Source organism: Ursus americanus, chromosome 2, assembly GCF_024610735.1.
Source record: "Ursus americanus isolate L20-20 chromosome 2, mUrsAme1.1.p, whole genome shotgun sequence".
Classification (NCBI taxonomy): Eukaryota; Metazoa; Chordata; class Mammalia; order Carnivora; family Ursidae; genus Ursus; species Ursus americanus.
The window spans coordinates 49,052,419-49,068,556 of NC_142128.1; the positions used below are offsets into that span (position 1 = coordinate 49,052,419).

At 51.4% G+C, this 16,138-nt stretch overlaps 1 protein-coding gene across 1 annotated transcript in view; it reads right to left on the reverse strand.

The window, feature by feature from the left end:
• Window positions 1–1,191: 1,191 nt before the first annotated feature.
• Window positions 1,192–16,138, reverse strand: part of LMX1A (LIM homeobox transcription factor 1 alpha) — a 153,278-nt gene continuing 138,331 nt past the window's right edge. The window contains exons 5-9 of the mRNA XM_045809558.2: window positions 11,937–12,109; window positions 9,055–9,132; window positions 7,756–7,825; window positions 4,948–5,118; window positions 1,192–3,332 (exon numbers count right to left, since the gene is read on the reverse strand). Of these exons, the coding sequence (XP_045665514.1) occupies window positions 3,172–3,332; window positions 4,948–5,118; window positions 7,756–7,825; window positions 9,055–9,132; window positions 11,937–12,109 (653 nt within the window). The 3' untranslated portion in view covers window positions 1,192–3,171. The remainder of the gene's footprint in view (window positions 3,333–4,947; window positions 5,119–7,755; window positions 7,826–9,054; window positions 9,133–11,936; window positions 12,110–16,138) is intronic.

Consider the following 16,138-nt stretch of genomic DNA (forward strand, 5'->3'; position numbering starts at 1 on the left):
GTCAGAGGCTCAGCAGAGGGAAGTAACCTGCCCGGCTAGGACATGCGGTTAGGAGGTGGAGGGCTGGGGTTCAGACCAGTACGCGCCCACTTTGAGCCAGAAGAAAGAAAAGAAAAAAAGAGAAAAAGAGAAGAAAAGGTGTAAAGAGAAAAGAAGAAAGACAACCAATTGGTGGCGACCTCTTTGAAGCCATGAGCATGGCCTTCATTGTGCAGGGAAGAGAGGTGCCCTCTGAACCAAACTCCTCTCCCAGGTGCTTCACGTGAGCAAAAATACTAACTTCTACTGTGTTTGAATGATTAGAAAATCAGGGGCGTTCTTTGCAGCAGGTAGCATGAGCGGGGTTCTCCACGCAGGCACCGTACCCAGCTTGGCAGGCTTCCTGAGGAGGCCGAGCACAGGCTGACGCTGAAGGATAAGGAGACATTGGGTGGGCAGACCATGACAGGGAACGGTCTTGGGCCTGGGCTCTCTCTGGAAGCTGGAGACGGAACCAGGACCAGCCCTGGGAGTGGGCAGTGTGAGGCAGCCCCACCCAGCCTGGCTTCATAGCTCACATCTCTCTCCTTCCAGGCCCTCGGCAAGAGGCAGAGGCAGCTTCTAACGGTGTGAGTGAGCAGAGGTGAGGGGACAGGGTCTGGCAGGTGGTGAGAGGACACACAAAAGTGAGGCCACACCTGGAGTGTATCTCGTGGTCTTGCACTCATTCCTATTGCTTCCTTACTTCTTTTCTTCATAGTTGTAACAATCACCCATGTATCATATTGGAGACCACTGAGAGCCCTGAGAGAAGCTCCCGTCTGTGGCTCAGCTCCCCCATCCTGGCCGGGCATCTCCCCTCGGTCCTGCATGAGACATCTTTCTCCTGTCCCATGACTCTGCTCTGATTTCCAAGCAAATGTTCTCACAACACACAGTGCAAACCACTCTGCCTCAAGTGAACGTGGTGGTACTGATGGAATGTTCCCCGGGCCTCCTTCCGCAGCCATGTTTGTGAAGACTGAGGTCTTCCAGTTCATCCTGGCAGGAAGGTGAAGCCTCCTTTCTCTTTTGCTGGAGTCGCTTTTCCCTCATGTTAAGCTTCACCATGTGCTCATCCCCAGACCCCTGTGGACAAAATACCCGTGTCCCCTGGTTCCGGGCCCCCACCCCTGCCCCTGAATCAACAACAGCTCGTTTGTAAGAGGTTTTTAATTTCATCTTGGTATGCCATTACGAGTGGAGGAAGGATCTCTATTTGTTTTCACTCACATAGTATCTGCTACATTCTCCGACGGATCCCTACCACAGAAGCCTGCGGGCCACACAGCATCTGCACGATTTCACTCACCAGACTGGTTTGGGTCTCTTGGTGATTTGCATAAATTATAAACATGAGCACAAAAATCACACAACACAGACTCTACCACAGGGAACATGTTCCCTCTGGCTCTGCAGAGAGTGAAGGGGACAAGGCTCTTAAGTCCCAGGACGTCCTCCGGAGTAAGGCCGAGCCTGAACTGGCCCCTCGCAGAGGAGTCCAGGCTGACCCCCTGGCTTCGCCCTTCGACTCGTCTGCTCTCTCGGAAGGCATCCTAGCACAGAAGTAGCTGGTCCTAGCACCACAACTGGAGAACAGGGTGCAGAAGCGTCCCTGTGTACAATGGCAGCTGGCTCTTCTGCGCTCCAAGTCCGAAAAGTGAGACAGAAGAACGACCCTGGGTTTCCACCTGGATCCCTTGCTGCCTCTATGAGCTCCAGAAGGCTGTTTAGAAATAGACTTTCTAGAACAGGGGCCAGCCAACATTTTATGAAAAGAGCCAGACAGCACAGGTAGTAAATATTTCAGGCTTTCGGGGCCACATACACTCTGTCACATAGTCCTGTTTTTTTTGTTGTTTTTTTTTTTTTACGACCCTCTAAAAATGTATGAAAAAAAAATTCATAGCTGGCAGGCCATAAAACACAGCCTGCGGGCCGTAGTTTGCCAACCGCTGGTCTAGAACCCCATGATGCCCTCTTCAGGGACAGCCTCCTCTCCATGGTAGGACTCTGGCCCACTGAGCTGCCCTGAACTGGCCCCTCCAGTCGAGGCTTTGCAGAAGGGACCCCGGTGGGCAAAGTGGCCCTAGGGCTCAGGGCACAGACTGCCCCCCCCCATAGCCTCTTTTGCCAAGTGACTGGTCTGGTATTTTAAACAAATATCAGCTATTAGTTTCAGCCCTGCTCATGTGTCCTGGGGGTGAGTGAAGCCTCGGCCTCCCCCAGTGAGGTAGGTACATAGAGTCAGCCTCATCCCACGCCTGCAGGTGCTGAAGTTCAAGAGCAAAACGGACCTTCCTACTGCCGCCCACAACTACACGTCAGAACTTACAAGAAAGCTGAAGAGTCTAGGCTTTACCTTTTCTAAGAACACACTCAAGGATTTTTCTGTCCCCTCCGAGCCCTGTGATTCAGCCCCCAAGAGAGCAAGAATCCATGAAGGAGTACGGTCAGCCGCCTGGAGGTGCGTTCCAGACCTCGACGGCACTCTTGAAAACAGAATTCACTCAAGCACTCAGAGCTCTGGGCTCAGCCGGAGCAGCCGCTCTGCCCTGCCGACAAGTCTCTTCGAACTAAAAATAAAGTTTATAAAAGTAAATTATCTCATTTTATAACTTAAGTGCATCAAGCATTTCCTTAAATATAGTTCACACTGAAAATAAAGTTACTTTTGCTGTACACTTGGTGTCTGTTATAATTAGGAATAAACTCCGATGATAAAGCATGGAAGGTTACATACTCACACACACACATCTATCTGTCCGTCTGTCTGTCTGTCTATGGGTATATGGATGGGCAGACATATGCACCTCTTGACGAGAGCTTCCCCAAAATGGTGGGAAGTTGTTAGGAGTCTCTAGGTACCTAGTTTGCATGAGAATGTCTATATTAAAAGTCCCTGTCCTTAATGATAAACACATCTTCATACCTAAAGCTAAGACTTATCAGAAACATGAAACTATGCGATCCATTATGTATTCAGTCTTTGGAAATGCCGAGCTACACCAGGTCGTTACACAACAGCATCCCCGACAAAACTCCCTCCCCAGCCCACCTCTTCCCTGGCCTCCCCATCCTAACGCCGGCCGACCCCTCACGTAATACGGTTGTTCTGTGTGGGAGCCCAGCCACAGCACTCGAGGGGAAGACTCAAGAGGTAAAGTAAGAATTCTGCATGGAGTACAGGTGGTCGATGGGGTTTCCCACTCTGGACTGCAGGGGCCCGGCTTCTGAGGTTGCTAGGAAACAGTCACCCAGGTTACTGAGGGAGGTGTCATCACTATCCAGGTCGTGGAAGAGGGGCTCGGCACCTGAAATGGAGATGAAATGGGCATGAGGGTCCTGAAGAAGTGACTCCCTTCGGTGCTGGGATTTCGGTGGAATGCAGCCAGTGGGGTCTGTGCAGCCCCTGCTGCAGGGCGGGTGGAGGGAGAGCTCCTAGAGGAGGGGCAGGGAGAGGATCCCTGTCCACAGAAGATCTCTCAGGGCCTTAGGGGCCTCGGGTGGAAACCTCAACCAGTGAAAACAGTATAAAGTAGGTTAGGACAAAGGGCCGAATAGGGTGCAGCAGAAGCAAGCGTCAGAATGTCTAGACGGTGAGTTTGGGGAGTGGGGAGGACACAGCACCGCTGGCTGGAGAGGAAGGGCAGGGCTCCAGGAAGACTCGGCCCCCAAACTGGTTCTTGAAGGAGGACCGGGAAGAAGACCAACACTGGTGCTGTGAACAAGGCTCGTGCCACCTCCGGGGTAACACGGGTCCCCTCACACAGCAAACTCAGACTGAGTGCCTGCTGCCTCCCCCGATGTGCGCTGCAAAGGAAAGACGGTTAGGTGCCCACCCGCGACTAATCTGCACCCTTGCCGGGGAAGACAGTAGGGCAAACTGAGGAAAGGCTTGGGGACCCCTGTGACAAGAACCTAGGGGTGCCACCATTTCAGACTCCGCACACGTGACCGCTCGTGCATCTACAGTTTGCACAAATGAGCGTCAGCGACGTCCCAGCAGAGGGACGATCTTAATCCCAGTGGGCTGTACGCATCACATGGGAGGTCAGGGGTTACTTTAACAACAACAACAAAAATTTTTAATGAAGGCAAAAAAAGCATTTGCTTGACAAAATCTGTGAGCTGAGCCATGTATCTCTGATGCTGTTTTGAAGGTTTGCCAAATAAAGCTGTAATTTTAGCTATCAGTGCAGTTTATCACAGGTTACATAGATCAGATGCACTACAGAGGCCACTGACTTCTCCGGATAAAAATTCAGTGACCTCTCTGTGGCCCTGAGATTGAACTTCAGCCTCCTCTCCAGAGCTCACCCAGGCCATCAGAGCACCGAAGCCCAGCTGCTGACCATCAGCTGAAGGAGCAAGCAGGGCAAGGGGGGGAGGCTACGCTATCCACACAGCCGGCACTTAAGGCAACCCCGGTTTGGGTGGGGTGGGACTGGGCGGGGGCTGCTTTTCACTTCACAGGTCAGGTTATGTGTTGGGAATTAATTTAGAGCCCCTAAATAATATCAGTTCAATTAGAAAATGTGCTTTCTATGTTGTTATATATTTTTATTCTTCGCGTACAAGTTTGCTTGGTTAAGGCCTCTGCCCACATCACTGCGGAGACTGCTTACAAGCACATGGGACCAGGTATGAAATGAAAGGAGAGAAATCTGATCACAGCAAACAGGTCTACAATGAAAGCACAACCTCTTATTTAAAACTAACAAGAATCTTTGAAAAGGAGAATGAATGGAAATATCACTAATGACTATGTGTGTTGGTCTTTCTTCCGTAGCCACTGATTAGATGATTCTAGCCGCATTTTCTGGGCATGTATTCTGCTTGCAGCTTTGGCGAGCATCTGGGAGCTGCGCGGATGCATTGGAGAGGGAAGGAGAAACCCACGCAAGCAGATTGTGGCGTCCATCTTACCATACGGGTGCATGTGGTCTCCCGGCATCTGGGGTGGGGTGAGGCCCTGTCGGAAGGGGTCTGAGCTGTAGACACTCTGCTCGATGGCCAGGAGCTGCTGGGGGGTGGGCAGAGCTGTGTAGGGGTTCATGATTCCTTCCATCCCAGCATTCCCGCTGCCATTTGTCTGAGCTGGGAGACAGAGAAGAAGGCAGATCATTCTCTGTGTGCAGCCCAGGACCCCATGCGAGAGAAGGTCGAGAGCATCTTCCAAACTTCGTATCCCCCACTGCCTGGTGTCCCTGTCCAACACCAGCCTTTGCTGTGTCTTTGTAAGGAGAAGTGAAAGGGACTGGTGCATGTGATACCGGGAGCCTCAGACTTGAAGTGGGACGTGCTGTGTCTGCCATCCCGCTGTGGCCCCACCACACAGACTTCTCACAGGCCTACTTGAGCCTCCTAGCAACATGGCAGCCGGCTTCCCTGGAGCCAGCAATCCAGCAGAGCGCAAAGCATTTTGTTGTGACCTCGCCTCAGAAGTCACTCTCTAGGTCAGCCCTAGTCAGTGTCTAAGGGGATGACACAAGGGTGTGAACACTAGGTGGGGACAATCGCAGAGCGCCATCTTGGTTGTAGGACTGTGGTGAGATCGTTTAACTTCCTGGCTCTTGGTTTCCTTGTTTATAAAATGGTCTGGAATTAAGTGACATCAGTGGTTCCCAGCCTGTGCCCACCCAAGGGCCATCACGGGTCAACCTCAGAGAACAGGGATAGGGGAGGTAGAGTTGAACTTGGAGAGCTTCCTTGAAATATATCATTAAAACCAAGGCATTTGGGGCGCCTGGGTGGCACAGCGGTTAAGCGTCTGCCTTTGGCCCAGGGGGTGATCCCGGTGTTATGGGATCGAGCCCCACATCAGGCTCCTCCGCTATAAGCCTGCTTCTTTCTCTCCCACTCCCCCTGCTTGTGTTCCCTCTCTCGCTGGCTGTCTCTATCTCTGTTGAATAAATAAATAAAATCTTTAAAAAAAAAAAAAAAACAAGGTGTTTGATGACACACATGAGTTTGGCAGCCACAGGAGGTGATGGATCTAATGATCCTTCCAGCATCGCCCCACTGGGAGCCCGTCAATCAAGTCGGGTTCACGACACCGGCCCTGCTGACCTCATGGAGCTGATCGAAAGACTCCATGAAACCGTGTGAATGTGCTTTGGGACAACTTGCTACACTTGTGTAGAGAATTTTCAGAGACTAGAGGACTTACTTCCTGCCTCCACATTTTGCTGTTCTCTGAACATCGGCCCATGAACTCTCAGAGACTACTTTCCACCAGCTTCCGCTTTCTTAAGTCTGCCCTAGGAGTTGCCCTTCAAATTCTTCAAAGTCTCAAGCACTTGGAGTTTGTGTTCTCGTAATGCCTTGATGTGTTCTTCTGAGTGTGCTGTCCTATGAAAGTCCACGTACATGGCTCGTCCATATCCGTGACCCTCTCTGAACTTCCCAGGAGCCCAGTGCAACAGGGCTGGTAGGCGTCATTATCCCACCCTGGGGACAGATAGCCTGAGGCGCCAGGAGACAGAAAGGCTGATCCCAGATCAAACAGCTCTGCGGGTTGGAGCTGGGGCAGCATTCGGGTCTCCTGACCCACCTGCCCCGACAACCATCCCCAGTCCCCATGTCCTTGTTTAACTTCTCTCTCTGGACATCTATCTTGCCGTTAAGATACTGTTTGGCCTACCAGATAAGAAGCCAGAAGAACTCTGGGCTGCAGGAGTCAGATTCTAGATTGAGCCGAGCCCAGGTATCAAGCACAAGGCAAGGTCCATCATGCAAAGGGCAAGGAGCCCTGTCTAGGGGACTGAGAGCCAATGTCACAGTCACGGCCTTTTTCAAAGTGTGGTCCACAAGCCAGCAGCACTGGGAGTCGGTTAAAAATGCAGAATCTCAGGGCCTACCCAGACTAGAGGAATCAGAATCCGTACTCACGTATATACCAAAGGCTGACAATTCCCACTCGAGGTACAAGCAGACCCCTCAGGGAATCCCGCTGGACGGCTGTTGGGGGCATACCCTTTTCAGAATGACATGGTCATAATATAGTTATGTTTGATTTTTTTTTTAACTCCCTTGAAGGGCCCCACAACCTGTCCCTCCTCACTCCCTTTCCAGTCCTCACACCAGCCTGTTAACCACAACGGCAAGTGGAGCTGAGCACAGGAGGGGAGAGCTGGGGCAGCGTGGCCTAGTGGAACCGAGGTTCCGGGACATATGCTCCGGTCCTGACTCATCCCCTACTCAGCGAGGACCCCGGTCAGCCTTGCAGAACCCTTGTCTGCTCATCAGGGAGATGGGGACAAAGGACTTCTCCTCTCCCCTGGTGCCAGGGTTGGTGAGTCGGTGGGGTGTCAGACTCAGGTCAGCATGAAAACACTCTGAACTATGAACCTATGAACGTGCCTGACGAGGGAAGGGGTTACTGTTTTACTAGCAGTATTTTTACGGTTTCAGGTTGTTTCGGAAAGGGGTAGGTCACAGTGGTGTCCTCTGTCAACTGATTTGCTGGGAAGGAGGAGGATCTGGGTGTGTCCTGGGCTCTGCGGGGAGTCCTGCCATAGCCCCGGGGGCTCTGGAGAAGGTTCTAGCATTCCAGGCCTCAGCTCGGTGCCCTTGACCCTCTCCCAGATCCCCTGGGGCCTCAGGCCTTGCTGGAAGAGCCACGGCCCTTGGTGCGGACAGGGCTTCAGTGAGCCCAGAAGTGGCCTTCCACCAAGAGCCGGGGGGTGGGCGAGGCCTGGACCCTTGCAGGCCTGGCTGGAGGGTCCCGCTTACCCGAGCTCAGCCTCTGGGTGTTCTGCTGGTCCTGCTGCTGCTGCTGCTGCCTCCGGGCCAGCTTCTTCATCTGACAAGGAGAGGGGCACAGGGTTAGAAGGTTCGAGTCAGGTGCCGTGGGCTCTTCACCTGCAGCCGTGGGCAGTCAGCCAGCTGGGAAGCTCCAAGCCGCCAGTCTTCACAGGTACGGGGACTTCCTCTCAGCAGATAAACATCACGGCTTATGTTGTGACAATCTGAGATGAGGTGTAAGTGTGGGGGTGTGGGGACCGCAGCCCGGCCTAGATGCGCGGCAAGGGGCTGCTGACAGGGTGTGACCTGGGACGTGGCAGGAGGCTGCTCCCCGCCCACCCCCCCATCTGCTGGTCCTGGTGTCTGAGACGCCTGCCAGGAGATCCGCGCCTCCGGGTAAGGAACTGATCTCCCACCAACACTTCTCGGAAGGAACATTTTAACCCAATGCTGCTCACACTGTGCTGGGTGGAATGTTAGGGTTCCATGGGACCCCAACAAAAATAAGCAAACATTTCTCAGAGCTTCAAACTCCTCTGCTTTATGAATCCCTTAGGTTACGGGGCCTCTCAAAGCTATGGAAACATGGAGTCCTGTCAGGATGGAGTAGGTATCAACGGCCCTGTTAGAATTCAGTTAGGACGGCACCGGGCTGCCTTAACCAATCATGATCAGATAATGAGACACGAATTTATCACCCACTACACGTTAGCACCCCAGACATAGGGGCCATGGGCCGCATGCAGTTTTAGAGACAGGAAACTAGCTGAGCACAAGGTCTGAAGTGAATGAAAGACATGGCGGGGCAATGCAGACCTTGGTGGGATCCACAGGGCAGCATGACAGTTGGGGTGTACACAGGGGGCACTGAGTAAAGGCGTTCATGCCTCCGTGCTAGGATATCGCCTCAGTCCTGTCACATATGTGCTATGGAAGTTTCTCTTTACAGTTTTAAAAGGACTTTGGTAGCCGGGTTAGATAAAGGTGAATTAAAGAATCCGCTTTTACCAAAAGCCCCAGACATTTATGCCGGCAGATGGCTGGCCAGGTTCACAGTCACGGCCACTAGGAAAATCAGTCATTTCACTACATTGAATGCCCCGTCTCGCCCCTCCTGCAGGGCTGCTGTGGCTGACGTGACTGTCGGTAACAGAATTTTTGAATCAGGAGAACTACTCTATCCAGTGAGTTCTGGTTCGATAACCCATCCGCAAGCACTAAATCCGACTGCTGTTATTTCAGGAAACGAGCCACACGAGAGACAGACGACAGTACGAAGCCGATTACCTTAGCTCTCTGGTTCTGGAACCACACCTGCACCACACGGACGCTCAGCCCTGTCTCTGCGGCCAGGGTCTCCCTCACCTTGACAAAATGGAACATTAGAAATAGCGAAACATTGGCATCTCAGAGGAGAGGGCAGAACATTCCGTACGCGGCGCACTGGGAGGCCGGCAGGCCGTGTCTTATACAGGAGCCAGCTAGTGTCTGATGGCCAGTGTGATCCCAAACACAAGACCATTGCTTCCCTTCTGGTGAAGGGAGGTCTTTCATCAGGTAAACAAAGGGAAGAATCATTAATTTAGATGTGCCTTCCAAGAGGGGTTTCTCGGTTTCTCTGACTCTGGAAATCAGGCCTTCAAATGGTTTTTGACCACCAGCAAAATCTATTATCGTGCTTTAAGAGTCACATCCACGCCTATGTACTGACGTACTTAAGGAGAACTGAGGGCGAAAATCGCTTTGCAAAACAAATGGCTCTCTCTTGTTCTCTTCTGTCTCAATTCTTTGACCTATATTTCTGGTTCTGTCCCTCATAGCTCTAGATGTCTTTGGGTGTTTCATGAATATTCATATTCGAGGTTACCCTGAGTGAGCCCTACCCAAGGAGAACAAGACCAGAGCCATCCGGAATCTGGCAGAGCAAAGCAGTCAGCTCTGCTCCACACGTGCACTGTGGTCCCGTAGAGACAGGACGGGAGACAGGACGGTGAGACAGGACGGTCGGGATCCCCATGATGAAGAGATGGGGTGAAACATCGGCCCTCCATGCAGATGCCCGGTGAGGGGCGGGCAAGATGGCAGGAAGGGAAGAGGTGAGAAGCTCAGCCTTTCTGAGCGCCAGGCTGAGGGACACCGGCCCTTGCTTAGATTCTGGGGTGGACGTGGGGTTGAACGCGTAACACGGGGGCGGAGGGCTCACAGGAGGCCTTGGGAAGTGGTCCGCCTTTATCATACCACTTGGGCTGAGGCTTAGGAGAAGTGAGATGATTAAACCAGATCTTTAAAACACATCCTTCTGCTAAGCCAACCAAAACAGCAGTGTGCCCCAGGCGTACCTCCCCCTGCTGAAACCCTATCCATTTTTCAGAGGCCCAGCTCAAAAGCCACCTGTTCCCCAAAGCCTTGCCTGATTACCCACACAGAAGTGACCTCTCCCTTCCCTGGGCTCCCACAGCTCCCGGCCGCCCCTCCGTAGTGGTTCTCACAGCTTTCTCCCCTGTGTTAGGCATGTGCCTACACCTCTCTTCCCTGCTGGCGGTCTGCGGCTGCCTGGCCACCAGCACCAGGCACAAGACCATACAGAGGCTAGGGGTCTCGTACGTGGAGAATAAGGCATAGATGAGGAGGTGGTCATCTGTCCTCACGTAAGCCTACTTTGGGGTTACTTCACTTCCTGCCAGCACCTGTCCTGGAGCCTACGGAGCACAAAGGCAGAGAGAGAGGTCTGCAGGAGGTCAGGTGTGGTGGCAGACTGTACTTCGGTCAGTTCAGCAAACATGTCCCCTCCTCCCCTGCTCCCACGGGTGGCCTTCCCCAAGCCTCACACTGGGTTAGCTGCATGACTTGCTTTGGCTCATGGGATGTGTGTGAATATGGTACGGGCGATCCAAGGAGAGCCTTTCCGTGGGTTTGCCCGGGGTGACGTGGCCCCCAGCCTTCTGCCACCCTCATGGAAACGGTGCCCCTTCAGCCTGGAGCCCCAGAGAGACGGGTGGAGCAGGCCCGAACCTGAGCCCAGCTGGGTCACAGCCAAGCCCCCGTTCAGGAGAAGGAACACAACGTCTGTTGGAAGCCACTAAGATTTTGTTTGTTATGACAGCAAAAGCCGACTAATACAGATAGAGAAAAACAATGCTAAGTTTTTAGAAAATGTGTTTCCTCCATGAGTTTCAATTTTAAAAAGGTTTCTTATTTGCATCGTATCAGTAACAAGACTGAGCATATGGCCATCAGTAAATGGCGGGTGCTTAATAAATGGGCACAGCTGTTTGTGGCAGAGACTGCTGATTGTCCCCAATACCCGTTCTTTCCTTCTTCCTATTAACAGTTGAACCCCCAAGCTTTAGCAGGGCATGTGGCCACCCAGGTAGACTCCTTTCCCCGCCCCCTTACAGGAGGTGCCGTCATGGGATTAAACTCCGGCCACCATGTATGAGGGAAAGTGATACAAAGGATCTTGGGGGCAGACCTTCCTCTTTCTCCACCATGGTGGCTGGAAAAGATGGTGGCACTTATGGCCCCTTAGAACCATGTGAGGGACAACAGAGCTCCCTGCCGGGCTTGGATTGCTTATCTCTGGACTGTGACATAAGATGGAAATAAACTCGTACCTCATTAAGCCACAAAGGTTCCCAGCAGGCCCATCTATCACAGTCCCAAACTGGAAACAACCCAAACACCCATCAACAGGGGGATGGACAAACTGGGGTGCATCCACACAGTGGGATACCATTCAGCAACAAAAATGAATGAACTAAGACATCAATGAATCCCAAAGTCACCACTCCAAGTGGAGCAAACTAGACCAAAAATAAATAAATGTATTTCTACAAACCACTATATTTTTACTCTCCTTGTTACAGCATCTGGGTCTATACCCCCCCAACTGGCACCTGCTGCTACTCTTCCTGTTGCTCTCCATGAATTGAGCCAGCAGTCACTTGAAATGGGTACAGATGCGCAAGAGTACAGGGAGATCCTATTCTCTCCCTGGCCAGAGCATCAGGGATCTGGAGTCTCCAGCAGGGCTCAAGGCTACAGACTCTCTCTGAACAGCCTCCCCCACCGCCCTGACCCCCACGTGTGCCCATGGACACTCCAGAGGAGGGCAGGATACACAAACAAGTGAGGCCCAGTCCCCTTTCCTCCCTTCCTCCCCCCTGTACCTTCCTGCACGGCTTGGAGGATACTTCAAATGAGGCCTTGAATGCTCTCCTCTGTTGGGTTGTCAAGATGGTTCTGGGACGTTTGGGGCGCTTATGGTCTTTGCCGTCTTCAGTGGCTCCTTTCCCTGCCCCGTGGGCTGACTTGCAAAGACTTTCTTCATCATCACTCTTGCCTAAAAGAAGCAGAAAACACTCTGTTAAGTTCTTCAAAGCCACTTCCTGGAGCTGTATTTTATTCTAGAACCAGGCACCGGGGTCCGTGTTCCCAGGACGGCTTTATGTAAAGGCGAGTGCAGTAACCTTTGTGGGATTGACATGAAAGCCACCAGGAAAGGGCCAAGGAAAATACTTCTCAAATCCAGAGACAGCAACCAGAAAGGCCACCATTACGGCTCCGAACTTTCTCCCAGGACGGTGTCCTAGCTCCAAAGTTACTAACTGCGTGACCTTGAGCAAGGTACTGAACTCTCTCTGACTCAGTTTCTTTTCCTGCAAAATTGGGACAGAAGAGAACCTACTTCCTTGGGGGTGCTGTAAGGGTTAAATGAGTTTACCAATAGGCACTCCAACGCTGCTTGGCATATAATAAATGCCCCATAAGCACTGGTTATTAATGTTAGTTCTTACAGGTCATTTTTTCGAGTCTAGGCCTGGAGAAGTTTTGTATAATTTCCTAGACATGGTGTCTGAAATTCTAGCACTGCAGGGGGTAGAAAATATTACTGTCTAAAAGGCCATAGAGGACCAGCATTAGATTATTTGCAGGGACCGATAAATGTGAATGGATATAGTGTAGGTCGTTAGCCAAAATTGCTTGTGTATAAAATAAATAACTATTAAAGTAACTGTATTTATATTTAGGTGGATTACTTCATAAGCCATGAGCAATAGGAGGAGTAACTTTTGAAGGAAGCAAAGGCTTCAGTATATGTCACATTCTCTCCCAGACTTCCTCTTGCATCCCCTGGACCTCACGCTCCTGAGACGATGCTTCTAGGGTCTGGGAAGTACCATGTGAGGGAGACGCTTTGCTCCTTTCAGCATTCAAAGCCATTGGGAGATATGTGCCCCAACAATCCTCACAAGGACCTCATTTCTCCCTGGGTCTTCACAGAGCTCAGCTGTCCTCTTTCCTCCAGTGGAAAGCCCCATCCGAAGGGTGTCCCCAGTTCTGGTGTCCTGATGCTGGCTCCCCTTCTGGCCACCTCAAGAAATCCAGGAGGAGGGGACCCTCCGTGTGTGAGCTACACAACCCTCGTTCTTCATCCTGCCCTCCTCTGCCAGGGGTGCTCACCTGCATATGCCATTTTAGTTTAGACTTCTGTTGACTGCTCCATCTGAAAGGACAATGGCTTCTTTTCTCTATGAACATTTAGACATACACTTGGAACATGAAGGGACACTAACCTGTGAGTTCCTTGAAGCATGACCCTTTCAATGTCATTGAACAGGTCTGACATAGGCACACCTAGGTCTCCACCCAGCTCGGCCCCCCATTATAAGCACGGCGCAGTGGGAGTGTGGTCATGCACCGGGCCTCAGTTTCCCCACCTGCACCACCACAGTAGTAACACCCACCCGCAGGCAGCTCAGGCGGTACTGCACTTGGGGGCAAAACAACTAACATGGTCCTGGCGCACAGGAGGCTCGAAAGAGATGTGGAAAGAATGTCTTTTCCTTTCTGCCTGACTCTCCTCAGTACAGGGGAAAAACCCAGAAAGATTGAAGAAGACATAAAAGAGGAAGAATCCTCATGACAAGGAGTGGCTGCTCTGGCATCTTCACCTCTGTGGCAAATCCAGTAAGCTGACCTCAACCATCCCTCCACAGGAAGGGGTTTTTAGGATCTTTCTAGAAGGATATTTTCAGAAGGGCAAGGAAAAAATGAGCACATAAGAACTAAAAGCCACAGGGAAATAAGAAGACCCCACAAGAAGAGAGACAGTGGGAAAAAAGCCACATTCACCCTTGCAAGGCCCTACACCCGACTGCTCAGAGACCCCCTCTCCCCAAAGCCCGGTCCTTCACTGAGGCCAAGAATTCTGTCTGCTGGTGGACTCCCACGGTCAAAAGGATGTTCTTCTGGTACTGGTGAGGCCTTCAGTAAGTTTTCTTTGGACATGGGCTGACACCACCCACCCCCCAGGATCATACAGGCCTCCAAAAGGCCAGCGACTAACGGGGGCTGAGTCTGGAACAAATGACTATGAGATCCAACGTGCAGACTGTGTCTGAAAATGCACCTGTAGACTTTACTGGACTGCACACCTGAAACACCTGTAACACTGTATGTTAACGCTACTGGAATTTAAATTAAAAGCTTGACTTAAAAAAAGGGAGTTGGAGGGGCGCCTGGGTAGCGCAGTCGTTAAAGCGTCTGCCTTCGGCTCAGGGCGTGATCCTGGCGATCCGGGATCGAGTCCCACATCAGGCTCTTCCGCTATGAGCCTGCTTCTTCTCCCACTCCCCCTGCTGTGTTCCCTCTCTCGCTGGCTGTCTCTCTGTCACATGAATAAATAAAATCTTTAAAAAAAAAAAAAAAAGGGAGTTGGAAAATATAAGATATTTTATCAGATAAAGACAATAAAATAAAATGCAACTGTGTAATTTAGGAACCTCATGTCTTATAACCATTTTTGTCCATAAAACAATATTTGCAAATGTCTTCTGGAGTCAGTCTGACTCTCCTACTGTCATTCCTCACATGGTCTGATGCGAATGCTTATTGAAAACTAGGAGAACAAAACTCTTGAAAATGTAAGGTCTAAAATCATGCTAGATTCCTTGATAATGGCTCATATACACTGCCATCATTTGGGAAAGCAATGTGGCCTCTGGGGTCATCCAAACTCAGGTTTAAATTCTGGCTCTGCCAGTTGTGATGTGGGATTTCGAACAAATTCTCAAGACTCAGCTGTCTCATCGGGGAGAGTGACAGGGTTGTTGGCGTTAAATGAGATGATACATGTAAAGGGCTTAGCGCTGTCTAGAATGTAACAGGTGCCTACTAAATCATCATCATCATCGTCACCATTACTACATCAACATAAAAGAAGTATTCTTGATCCGAGACACATGTTTTCTGTTAATAATAGTTGCCTGTTGACGGGAGTCTGAGTTAAGGTTCTACAAACCCAGCGTTCATTTCTCTCTTTGCAGACGTCACGCCAGCCAACACTGAGAGTTCGTTGTGTAGCGTGGGAGCGTTTGAGTGCTTGCGAGAAGGAAGGTGAAGGGAGGGAGGGGGTTTGGGCAAGTTCCAGACGGAAGATATAACTGCTTAAGTTTGTTCGGAGCCCCAGAGGCCAGCTGGCTGAGGCCCCTGGTGTCTCTGTGCTCCCCGCTTGTCTGGGATACCCGCACCTTCCCCGAGAGCTGCTACTCCATCATGGAACAATGGGGAGGAGGACAGAGAACTCTCTCCTGGGCTAGTCCCCGGTGCCCACTTTTGGAGGATGGGGAGAGCACTCTGCGTGGCTCATTCATCCTCTCCCCGTCCCTGGAGGAGGAGAGATGAAAGCATTTGTTTTCAGAAGAGGAAGGAGAAGGGGGCCAGAGAAGGTGGGGGAGGAGGGGCCAGAGGGGGAGGACAGAAAGAACGAGATTAAGATTGGTCTCAAGTGTTTCCTTTGCTTTTGTGGTATGTTTTCTCCCTTCGATGCCTATTTTCTGCTACTGATCTCTCTCTCTCTCTTCTGTCTCCTAAGGTCCCATCTTTTGCCTTCCAAGAGGCTCTTCATGCTCTAAACCAGAGGCCTACAAACTTTTTTTTTTTTTGTAAAAGGCCAGAGAGTAACTATTTTACTCTTTGCAGGCCTTACAGTGCAGTGCAATGACTTGCCTTGGCCATTGGAGCACGAAAGCTACAGACAACGCGAGTAGGCGTGGCTGTGCGCCAATAAAAGAGTATTCCCAATACAGGCCCTCGGCCAGATTAGGCCTGCATACCACTGTGAGCTAATCCCTTCTCTAGACCTCTCCTGACCTCCCGTTCTCCATCAAAACTTCCACCTCCTCCGTCCCAGTCTTTCAGGTCCTGACTCTGGGGACAGGAAGCTCTGCGGATGGACACCAAGGAGTCAGTGACGAGCACGGTCTGATGTGTTCTCTCCCACGGTCAAAAACACCTATGCATCGAACAGAAAGTACCTCCAGCCGAACAGTCACCGCTGTGGAATTTCAGGTGTCCTGGCAGAGCTGAG